The sequence below is a fragment of the Miscanthus floridulus genome, chromosome 15 (assembly GCF_019320115.1).
Source record: "Miscanthus floridulus cultivar M001 chromosome 15, ASM1932011v1, whole genome shotgun sequence".
NCBI classification, from domain to species: Eukaryota; Viridiplantae; Streptophyta; class Magnoliopsida; order Poales; family Poaceae; genus Miscanthus; species Miscanthus floridulus.
Genome location: NC_089594.1, coordinates 55,438,764 through 55,451,372, shown reverse-complemented (window position 1 = coordinate 55,451,372; position 12,609 = coordinate 55,438,764). Strand labels below are relative to the sequence as shown.

Sequence of the window (12,609 nt, the reverse complement as noted above, 5' to 3'; positions counted from 1 at the left end):
GATGGATGCGGTTGAGAAGAACCGCACCTGGGAGCTTGCTGACCTTTCTCGTGGTCACCGCGCGATCACCCTTAAGTGGGTGTACAAGCTGAAGAGGGATGAAATCGGTGCCATCGTCAAGCACAAGGCTCGCTTGGTGGCACGAGGTTTCGTGCAGCAGGAGGGGGTCGACTTCGACGACGCCTTTGCTCCCGTGGCACGGATGGAGTCCGTGCGACTCCTCATGCGCTAGCTGCCCAGGAGGGCTGGCGTGTTCATCACATGGACGTCAAGTCAACGTTCCTTAACGGCGACTTGAAGGAGGAGGTCTACATGCACCAGCCGTCGGGATTTGCGATCCCCAGCAAGGAGGGCAAGGTGCTCCGCCTGCGCAAGGCCCACTATGGCTTGCGGCAGGCACCGAGGGCGTGGAAAGCCAAGTTGGATTCCACGCTAAAGGGGATGGGCTTCAAGCAAAGCCCGCACGAGGCGGCCATCTACCGATGGGGCAGTGGAGGTAATGCTCTGTTGGTGGGTGTCTACGTCGACGACTTGGTGATCACCGGCACCAAGGATGCGGAGGTGGCGGCATTCAAGGAAGAGATAAGGCCACCTTCCAGATGAGTGACCTGGGGCCTCTCTCCTACCTGGGAATCGAGGTGCACCAGGATGACTCCGGGATCATGCTTCGACAGACCGCCTACGCCAAGCGCGTCGTTGAGCTAGCGAGGTACAGACCGCCTACGCCAAGGCTTGGTGATCTCCTCGGCAGAGACACTAGAGCGGTGGAGCTCAGGGTGGACAGCAAGTCCACTCTGGCCCTGGCAAAGAACCCCGTCTTCCATGAACGCAGCAAGCACATCCGGGTGAGGTACCACTTCATCCGAGGCTGTCTTGAGGAAGGGAGCATCAAGGCGAGCTACATCAACACCAAGGACCAGCTTACGGACCTGCTCACCAAGCCCCTTGGGAGGATTAAGTTCCTTGAGCTCTGCTCCAGGACCAGGGATGGTTCAACTTTCCCACAAGACGACGCACAAGACTTAGGGGGAGAATGATGGATAAGTCTGGCTGTTGTGGTCTTTGTGGGGCTATTGTGGTCTTTGTAGGGCTATTGTGGTCTTTGTGTTTTTAGGACAGCATAGGACAGCATCTTAAACTAGAGGACAGCATCTAGGACAGCATCTTAGACTAGCATCTAGAGGACAGCATCTTAGCATCTAGGACAGCATCTTAGACTAGCATCTTGGCATATGCTTGGCTGGCTAGCAGCCTATAAATATGTATCCCCAACCCCTCGGGTTGGCATGGCATTGAGAAATAAACCAGAAAATTGTCCCAACTCCTAGTGTCATCCTCTCTCGATGAGAGTAAGAATTCTGCTACTTCCAAGAGTGAGAATTCAGCGACTAACACAGCTAAAAGGCCCTATACTACTAATACTAGCACTAAACACAAGGATTACTTCTAACAGTTTTCCAGATTCGCCTTCACATGACTCACCATCTTTTTCACTTAGCTTCTAAAAGTTGTTGAACTGGCACTCCAACATGGAACCTGTAAAAACATTTATGACTGCAGGAAAACATTAGCTCTTTCCAATTTCGCAAACAAGCTTAATAGTTTGGTGGCATCGAGTAAAATTCTGCCTTGAACAATGATAAGGTATGATTCACTGCTCAGACAAAAACCAGAGAATAATATCAAGTCTGATAATAAAAGGATTGATAGAACAACATGCAGTACAAACCAGGTCTTAAGAAACATCCTAGAGTGTAATTCTGCCACTTCAGAGAGCAAATGCAGGTCAAAGTTTCAGAAACATTTACTGGCATGCCCAACAATGTGAATACAGATGAGACAATAGTCCCTACATACACTAGCAGTAAAATATTAAAAAAAAACAGAAGAGATTCAAAAAGGATATTAACAACTCAGTCCTGAAATGTTTCAGGAATGCAGTGGAAACACAGAGATGAGGAGATATGTCAGTCTACAGAAACAGTAATGTGGCCAAAGGTGGCTTAAAAGCCAAAAATATAAATAATTGCCAATTTGGACGGGAAAGAAAGCTAATCATTGGAACTAATCATACTTAATCTACATAGACAGGAATAACAACTTATCAATTGCTCCAACTAGGATCAAGGAAAACGGGGTGAATTCAGAAAAACTAAAATATTGAACTGTGTGGCCACTTATTGAAGCTTACTTATGTCATATCCATAAACTATCATCTGAATAATATTAGGCTGGGCATGGCAATGTCAATTTCACAACAAGTTCACCAAATCACCAATTTTCAGGACACTGCTAATGCAAAAGTATATGTAAACAATCAAAATAATTAGTTCTAGAGAAGCTAAACATAAATGCCTTGAGAAGGCATCAATGTCAATTTCCAACATATATGCATGCCAGTTTAGGATGATTAAGATTTAAGAAAATTATTTAATACTACTCCCTCAGGTCCACTTTATAAGGCATCTTTCGACATGGCACGGTCTCCTAAACTATACTTTGACCATTCAATTATTTTATATTATACTATTTATGATTATAAACTTATGGTCATTGGATAGTACATTTGATTACAAATCTAATAATATCAAGTTTGTATTACAATAGTCAATAGCTAAAAGTTGTTAGCCAACTTATTGGTCAAAGATTATAAAGTTTGACTCTTGACCTACACGAAATTCCTTATAAACTGGACCGGAGGGAGTATTATAAAGAACTCTTTTCTCTAAAAGCCCCGCACTAAACATTAATAGTAATGCAAACTGCAAAGTCATTAATAAAGTTAAGTCTCATACTTACTGGCCATCTCCAAAAGGACATCAGAGGGGCACAGCTGGATGTAGTATATTATCATTTTCAAGTGTACTGTCTCATGGGTTGTATACCCTGAAGCAACTAATCAAGAACAAACACTAGAATGGAATACAGTAAACAGTACCCAATAAGATGGCGAATAAGGTAAGTTGAATATTTTCTTGTACTACAATAGTAAAAACAATCATTTCACTGAAGGCTAGTAATAGCATTTAGAAAAGGTAAGAATCATTGACATTCAAACCTAGTTGTTCTCTGCAGCAGATGATCAGCTATGCAAAATCCACCATGGCATAATTTAAATTCTTAGGCAAGATATTTGGCACACCCAAAAAAATGAACATTTTCAGCAATCTTAGCATGTGGGAACACTAACACTACAAAAGCAATTTGGAAATAGCAATGGAGCACAGACAAACTCCCTACTTAAAATTTCTATGCAATTCTCACCTACAAGATGAACTTAAATTCATAACACAATGCACACGCATAGCATGTTTCAGTATCCAAAATGTCGAAATTCCACTAATCCAATCCACTGAGATGAAGAAAAGAATGGAGCAATTATGTTCGAAACATGACGTCAACAACTCAGCATTACTATTCCATATTTTTCACATTTACATCATACGACACAGCATCCTAGCACTTGCACGAAAGCATTAGACAACATCAAAAGCAGTGGAGTTAGCATTCCTATTTCGCCTTCTCCACATCTACACTATGGGACGGGGCCACGAACCGACCACGCTACAGTTCACAGTTAAGCAAAGATCAAACCATCAGCCTGTTCGGCTGGTGCTGATACGATCGTATACGATCGTGGATTATTACTGCCGGCTGGTTTGGTGCGAGAGAAAAATACTATTCTGACTTAGAAATTTACGATCGTTTACGACCAAGCGAACAGGCTGCTTGTCATTTTTACACTTTGGACACCTACTCCTAAGACCCATGCATCTAGTCCCCTAGCAAAGAGGCGGCGCCGGACTAGCTAGCATGCCCACAGCACGAAGGTCAGACAGAACGTTTCACCTCCGTGGCGACGGCTGCGAAGTGAGCCTCTGGATGGCACAGAAGAGCTTGCGGCGTGCTCCGACGGCACCAATGCCCATGTCCCGGAGGTCGTCCATAGTGAGCCAGGGGAGCACCTCAGCATCCACCTCGTGCGCCTCGAACGCCGCCGCGTAGCGCCCCATCCCCATCCCCCACAGCCAGCTCGGCACGTCCACCACTTCATCCCCCGCTTCCTCCTGCTCCTCCATCTCCGTCCCCGTCTCCGAATCCTCCGCCCCTCCGTTTGCCTCCTCCCCGTTTGCCTCCTCCGCTGCCGTGGACTTTGGGGCCCTCCTGACCTTGCGGGGGAAGGCGGCGGCCAGGACGACTTCGTCGCCGCTGTCGGCAAAGGGTTTTAGGAGGGTTTGGGGTGGCTCCGCGGAGGGGTGGTCATGGTGGTTGCTGTTGTGCTGAAGGTGGAGGGGTTTGCGGGACCTGGTGGCGGGGACGATGGGGACGCGGCGCGGGTGGGGCATGTGGGAAGGGAGCGGGACGGAGCCGGCGAGGCGGACGTTGGGGAGGCGCCGTCGCTTGCCGGCGTCCGACAGCGGCGGCGGCGAAGGGCGGTGGTGGTGGGGTCCGCCGGAGTCGCCCATGGAATGTCGGGGGTCGTGGATAGGGACAGGTGGAATTGTGGAAAAGTCTTGTGTACCTTGTCGTCTTCTTCGCTTCGCTTTCACGGTGCTTCGGCTGATTCAATAGCGTTGGGTGAGACAGAGCTGACCCAAGCTGAAAAATAGTTCAAGCGACGTTTCTATCATAGGCGTGTATATTAATTTACTTGCACATGTGTGAACCTCGCCGACTTTGCGAGAGTCACACTGTATCATAATAATTCAGAATATTTGGGAGAAATCAAATTGTCTTCGTATATTTTGTTCACACAATCAAATCAAGAGCAAAGTATCTGCTGTCTCAAATTCAGGCTCATGTAATACGCCGGCGGCAATGCTAATACATATTTTGTATATTTTTTTTACCGAGGGCCATGCTTTCGTGAAAGAAATAAAATGACTCTTAATTTCTAGAGGCGATACAGAATAATAAATAATAGATTGAATTGTGTTGTGAGTCCTAAAACATTTTTCCACTTCTCACATAGGTCTATGATTTTTTCACTCATCTGGGTCCATGGGCTTTGTCTTCGTCCTAACCGTCATCCAAAACAGGCCACATAGGACTCTGCTGCCTATGTGCAGCTGAGGTGGCGTCACGTGCCCTTTTTATTTCATAAACTGGCTAAAACTTAAAAACTTGTATAAAATCATAGAAACCGTAAAAAGAAAATTCCATTTATGTTAGTCACCACATGAGTAGATCTATGCAATATAGATATATAATATGACATACTTTAGTCTACAGTTTGTTGTAAGCAGTAGATTTACGTTGATCTATGTGTTTCTGTGTTTAATTCATAACTGCAACTCATGTGTTCCAATTGTCTTGAAATTTTTATGATAGACTACTCACTGTATGCTTGAGATATGGTAAAACTTTCGGATTCAATGGGGCATGTATGATTGAGTTATTGATCTACCTAGGTTTATGATTGTTTAATAGTTAATAAATAGTTAAAACATGCCCACTATTATTTGTGGTGTACTAAACATTTAATTTGAAGCTGAGATTTTTATGGGTGATAGATGATAACAAAAAATAGCTACTATAAAAATATTACATAGCCAAAATTAGTAGATAAATTGCTACAATAAAAAGAAATTTTCAGGCCAAGAAATCATGTGATGCAAAGATAAATCTAAAGCTCAACATTTTTAACAACATTGTGATGTTTAGTGTTCGCAATGCATAACAACATCGTCAAAATGAAATGGAAGCACATTTTTCATTTTTACACCTTTTAACTATTTATTAACTATTAAACAAGCATAAACCTAGGTAAATCAATAACTCAGTCATACATACTCCGTTGAAGCTGGAATTTTTACCATAGCTCAAGCATATAATGAAACCATAAAAATTTCACCACAATTGAGCAAAGGAGCTACACGTATGAATTAAACATAGAAACATATAGATCTATAGCTACAACAAAAACTTTAAACTAAAAGCATGTCATATTATATATCAATTGCATAGATCTACCCATATGGAGTCTAACAAAACTAGATTTTCCTTTTTATGATTTTTCTATGATTTTATTCTATTTTTTCAAAGTTTCATCCAGTTTATGGAATGAAAAAAGAGCATGTGGCGCCACATAAGTGACCACGTAGGCAGCAAAGTCCTATGTGGCCTATTTTGGATGACGGCTAGGACGTAGATAAATTTCATGGACCCATCACGAGCGAAAAAAAGTTATGGACTTAGGTGAGAAGTGGAGAAAAGCCGCGCAATTCACTCCATGTAAAAATATGCATTGCGTTGTTTGTTGGGTAAATTTTGCTACTGCACCACATGTCATTTGCATGCATATTGCAAATTGTGAATTCTAGTGGATCAGTAAAATTTTTTCTTTTATCCTCGTGGAGACGATGCTTATATACTTCGCTTCAAAAAACCAGTAAATTATTTTTAAATTTTATGTTAAGTCAAATTTCTTTAATCATATCATATTATATCATGTACTCTTATAAAGCTAAACCATACTAGATGATTTTTCTCTTCATACAAGGTATCCATATCATTTCCCACTAAGTGACCCACTAGATGTTTTACCTCTTCATGCAAGGTGTCCATATCTTTCCCCACTAAGTCCATGTCATCTCTTATTAATGATGATTTTTCTCTTCATGCAAGGTGTCCACATCATTCCCCACTAAGTGACCCACTAGATATTTTTGTCTCTTGCATGTAAGGTGTCCACATCATTCCTCACTAAGTCCATATCATCTCTTCTTATAAAGCTAAACCTCAATAGATGATTTTTCTCTTCATGCAAGGTGTTCATATCATTCCTCCACTAAGTGACCCACTAGATGTTATATCTCATCATCCCAGGTATCCATATCATTCTCCACTAAGTCCATGTCATCTCTTATTAATGATGATTTTTCTCTTCATACAAAGTGTCCACATCATTCCCCACTAAGTCCATGCCATCTCTTATTAATTACAAAAAAATGTCCATGTCATCAATATCATGTGTAATACTTTTAATCTTTAATCTATTAACATATAAGCCATCTACATACACTATTTATTTCATCACCTATTCCTCTATAATGTAATCAAGTATTCTATTGGTTTTTCTTTTATTAGCTTACCGATTCTTTTACCAGATCTGATATAATAAAATAACATACAAGTCAAATTCATATATATATATATATATATATATATATATATATATATAGTATACAAAATACCATATAGTATATTATGCATATAACATATTCATTTTTAATAAAATCCCGCGGCACGCGCGGGATATGCTTCTAGTTGTAACTAAATTTATAAGGAAAAATAATACTAAAATATGTAAAAATAAATATATTATCAAATATATTTTATGGTATATTTAATAAATTTGATTTGATGTTGTAGATACTTATGTATAGTTGAAGTTAGAGTGTTGGTGACTAATCACACAACCATGAGAGAGTGGTTTTAACTCTATTGAATACATATTTCATGTCTGAAAAAAGTACATGTCATGGGTATTTATAGAGTTAGAAGTCTTCGATAATCCTAATGCAATTCTCTACCTCATTTGACTATTACATCCATATATGGCCTTCTTTGCTCTGAAGGGCAACCCGGTCATTACACAACAAATGAGCATCCCTACTTCATACAATTGGCTTCGCCAAATGAGTCAGGTCTTCGGGACGAGTCTTCCCTGGTCTGGCTCATGTTGGCTTCATTCTGCTCGCCCTTGGCTTCGCTTCTCCTCGAAGTGGGGTGATCACCTTCGGTCCTTCGCCTTTGACTTCGTCTTATCACCTTCGGTTTCCCTCTTTGGGCTTCGGTGGTCACCTACGAAGGTTCTCCTTCATATAAGTTTAGGTGAAACCCCTCATGAACAACAATAACAATTCCCAACTTTGATAACCTACCCCTGTAATCTCCCGGCCGGCGACGTCATCACCATCATCCATGGAGGGCAAGGACGGCAAGCACGACGTACCCGCCACCACCGGCCGGCGCGCCGCAGCCCGCGGCGCCTGCGCCTCCCACGGAGTCAGCGCGGTGGGGCACGCGGCAGATGGGCCCGCCGCTGGCCCCCAGGGCGCACCCGGAGAACCAGGAGGCGGCGCGGTGGACGGCGGCGCGTGGGGACCAGGAGCTGCCGCCGTACGTCATCATGGGGGAGCCCGCCGCAGCAGCAGCAGCAGAGGGCCAAGGGGACAGCCCCATGGAGCACATCCTCGACTTCTTCAACACCTGGAGCCGCAAGGCCGAGGAGCTGGCCTCCAACATCTGGTTCAATCGTAAGTTCAGTCAGAAATGCTATACAACATACATGTTTTTAGCACTAAAAAACACATGAATTTTTTAACACAGAAAACACACGGCGAGCGTGCACTCGACTCTCCGGCGTGCGCCAGCGCAGAACACCGGGGACCACCGTTCACGACGCGCCATCTAGCTACCCTCTATAGCAGGTGGTCCCTTCTTATCTCGCCCCATGGACAGTAATGGGATGTGGGCATCTGGAGCGGATGTGTGTTTCCGACTGACTTCTGGACCCTGCCTTTGCCTGGCCCTACACGCAGCGGCTGACGGTGCGAAAGCAGGAATAGATCAGCACGCCCTGACGAAGCTGCTAGGTGCTCGATTCATCTTCTGCCTCGGGTCGGGAATCGTCCTACCCGTCGCGTCGGAACACTGCCAGGTCCGGAACCGCTCTGTAATTTGTCCTACCATACAAAATAAATTGTTTTCTGTGATATGTGATCTATGATCTGTGGATCTGTGATTTTATGATTATCTGAAGTAGAAGAAGGCTAGAGGTAAAAGAAGGGTGATGGCTGTTGGATCTTAATTCTATGGTGTAAAAAAATTTATATATTAGAATTACATAAAACACATAGTTGTGCAGTAGACAGACTTTTGGTTTTGACAGGAGCAGAGGATGCTCAGTTTTGCTCATCACCTGATCACAGTAGACAGTGTTCTGCGTCTTCTAGGGACAGAGGAGGCTCTGCTTTTGCTGAAATCTTTATTTGTTGTTCTACCGGACACTATTAAACGCTGTATTTTCCTCAATCAACAGACATTAAATGATTCAAAAAAAAAGATTGCAATTTAGAATTATTTAATTATAGATATATATAGATATTATATAGATGATTCCATTGACCTGCTGACTGCTGTGGTAACTTACGCAAATATTAGTAGAAACTCATGGATAGACCTTGATGTTCAATAGCGTTCCAAAAAAGACCTTGAAATTCAACAATTGACCATGTAGTAATTTAAGCGTTTTAGTTGGTTATTATTACCATGTCTGTTATAACTAGATTGATTTCACCATCAAACACTATCATTTTCTACGATTCTGCTAAAAATATTAAGGCTACCTAGCTTTTTTATTTTTAAGGAGTACACACTTCCAATCCAATTAGGATCCTGCCGGAATGTAATCTGCCATCTAATTTATGCTTGCTGGTCTTGAAATTTTAGTGCTTCAATCTATTCTTCCTCATCTACTCCACCTTAAAAAGTAGTTCTAGGGTATTTAAATGTTGGGGAAGTGGTACTTGCTGTTGTTTGGTAGGTCTTGACTGTAGTGGTAGTTTCAACATAGCTGTGATGATGAGGTCATAACTGACACACCCAAGCTGAGTAAACCACCATACTGAGGTCAGGAGTTGATCTCAGAGGCCATTTGATAATTTATTTTATGACGAGGGAATTAGTTCATTAATGTTAGCATTACATAGTGTCCCAATCGTACCAAGCTGTAGAGGTTCCAGATGTCTTCGCCGTTGTGCTCTTGTTTACTGCCAACATGATAACCCACAGAGCACAACTTTCAGTGATCGGTGATGACAGAGCTCATTTCCATGTACTAGAATAGAAGATACAATAGTTGACTAGTTGTAGCCTTTAAATTGTCGAGCCAGGCCAGCTGCGGCATAAATTTGACGTGCTTATACCTGTTCCAGTGAAGACTGCGCCATCCATGTCTGACGCGGCGATGGGGAAGCTAAGCCTCGGCGCGAAGGCCCTGTCGGAGGGCGGCTTCGACAAGCTGTACAAGCAGACCTTCTCCTCCAGCCCCGAGGAGCACCTGAAGAAGACGTTCGCTTGCTACCTGTCCACGGCCACCGGCCCTGTCGCCGGCACGCTCTACCTGACCAACATGAACGTCGCCTTCTGCAGCGACCGCCCGCTCTCCTTCACCGCGCCATCTGGCCAGTCCGCTTGGAGCTATTACAAGGTACGGTCAAGTACTCAAGCAAGCCGGCCTTTCCGATCGCATGGACGCGTCATCAGGAGATGAGTTGGAGGACATAGAAAAAATGACGCTTTGCTTCGTGGAGCAGGTTATAATCCCTCTTGGCAAGATCGCGACGGTGGAGCCGGTGACGATGAAGGAGAGTCCGCTGGAGAAGTACGTCCACATCGTCACCGTGGACTCCCACGACTTCTGGTTCATGGGCTTCGTCAGCTACGACAAGGCCGTGCACAGTCTCGTCGAGGCCGTTTCCCAGCGCTCCCAGTCTCAGCACGACGTCGGCGTCGCCACTGCCGGCAGCAAGTGATGAGCCACCGCTCGTGAGACATGGGCGTTTGGCACCCGTCGTGTATGTGTATATAGCTCTGCCTGTGCATTACTTCTTACCTGCTACGATGGTGTCCCGGCGTGTGTTTGAATGTTTTCAGCGTGTGGTACAGATGCGCATGGCTATTCCTATCCACTTTGTGATGCGAGTACATATAGTCTCATTCGCTTGGAGAAATTCTAGAGGAATCTAAAGGAATCTGGAGGAATTTATGAGAGGAAAACACTGTTTCGGATGAAAAAAGAAGCGGATCAAACCGAGTTTGAGAGCATGCAAACGGAGCCTATGTTTTCACTGGCTCATCGAGTGAAGTCCTTCTAGTGCGTTTGGTCTGGGTACGAGGTATCCATCTTCTTCTCACTCCTCACTTTTTGTATTTAATTTATAGAATGAAATGAGTTGATCTATCATCATTTTATTTCTCATAGGCTAATAATTAGTACTATATGAATGAGGAACAGGTTGACTTCACCAAATTTCATAGGATGATGGATCACCCATGAAACATGAGGTCACTCCACCAACCAAACACTGCATCAATTTGTGGTGGCCTGGAGCTCTGGGCAAAACTCAGCAATGTGTGGCTACGGAGGATGCAGGATGAACGCGAGTTGAACCATCGTGCGTCCAACTCGGGCTGTGGTAGAATTACGAATTCACCGGGTAGCTACGAAATCCTTGCCCGTGGGTGACACGATCGAATATTGGTGCACGTGCAGACTCGGTCATTTTGAGGCACTTTATCATCATTATCAGTTTTAAAAAGTGAGACTAACTGGCGTGCTGTTTGGTTCATACGTATAAATGGAAATAAAAGTAGTTCAAATGGTACGGCTGACGGTAACGTCCATAGCTTTAATTCCATTCCATTTGCATTACGGCTGCTATAACCAAACTGCTCCTGGATACGTATAGTTAGTGATTAAACATTTGATCAGCTAGGTTTGAGTCCTCTCTGTCGATTACAATTTTCAGATGTTCTACGAACAATGACACGGTGCTGTAAAGAATGATCGGAGAAGAGATCTATAACAAAAAATCGCTGCCAACTTTAGCAAGATTTATCAACAATCTCATGATACAGTCAACAGAGTCCCTAGATGGTTAGTAACATGTTGCTCTTGTGAGGATGCGTTAAGTGTCGGGAGCTCAGGTGTTTGTGCAACAGAACTTATCCAATCAAGTCAACGATTGATGTATTCTTCAAAACTATCCCTTATAGCAAACACAGGATACATGGAAGCATCCTCATCCTCGTTCAATTCAGCAAACCTAAGCCTAAAATCTGATGCTTCCTGCTCGTCTCAGATCCTCGACAATTGAACCAGGCTAACGATTCAATTCGGCAACTACGGAGACATTTCAAATGCATTCAACATTGTTCATGCAGCAAACCTGGCTCACCTCGAATTTTGTTACTGAGAGTTCCTGCTCTCGAACTACTTGGTGTAACAAACGTTTCATGTCAAGTCGACAGTAAATTATACAGTAGTACGCAAAACATGAATTAGCTTAGTTATCACTAATTATCATTAGCATCAAAGCCGCATATGTTTAGCAGAAACTATGCAATGCAACATCATTATCTGAGGGTACAGCTAGCTAAAGGCTTCCCCAACGCTACTTTTCTACTAGTAGCCCCAAGTGCTACGTAGGATCGAATAAAAAAAATAGATGCTATATACTTTAGTGGCTAGCAGAAGCTATATATGCTTGGGAGGAAGAGAAGGTGGTCCTTGCTAAAAAAGAAGAGGGAGAGGAAATAAAGGTAATGTATGATGAAAGGAAAAAGTTTCTTTTCAAACCACAAGTAGTGATAGTTTGCATTGTGTGAATAATAGTTTCAACATTTCCTAGTATACGTGAATCACTTTATTTGTACTAGGACCACTAGGAGTGTTAGCCTCCATTGGTGGTGCCTAACGAAATCACATGAAATGCAGATCGGTGGTCTGTAATACCCACTCTAAAAGTGATAGACTTGGTCAGTCTTGAGTTTATCTAGAGTAGTCGGTGCCTGTGTCAACACCCTTATCATCTATCTTAT

At 43.3% G+C, this 12,609-nt stretch overlaps 1 protein-coding gene and 1 pseudogene across 1 annotated transcript; one reads left to right on the top strand and one right to left on the bottom strand.

The window, feature by feature from the left end:
- Window positions 1-2,449: 2,449 nt before the first annotated feature.
- On the bottom strand, window positions 2,450-4,538 carry LOC136509274 (uncharacterized). Its single transcript, XM_066504088.1, has one exon. It carries the CDS (start codon window positions 4,464-4,466, stop codon window positions 3,846-3,848), a length of 621 nt encoding a protein of 206 aa, XP_066360185.1. The 5' UTR covers window positions 4,467-4,538; the 3' UTR covers window positions 2,450-3,845.
- A 3,373-nt stretch (window positions 4,539-7,911) lies between these two features.
- Window positions 7,912-11,420, top strand: LOC136508818 (GEM-like protein 5; annotated as a pseudogene).
- The last annotated feature ends 1,189 nt before the right edge of the window (window positions 11,421-12,609 follow it).

Bases quoted from the DNA above. Each gene is read 5' to 3' on its own strand.
- LOC136509274 (XM_066504088.1), bottom strand. From the start codon at position 4,466: ATGGGCGACTCCGGCGGACCCCACCACCACCGCCCTTCGCCGCCGCCG.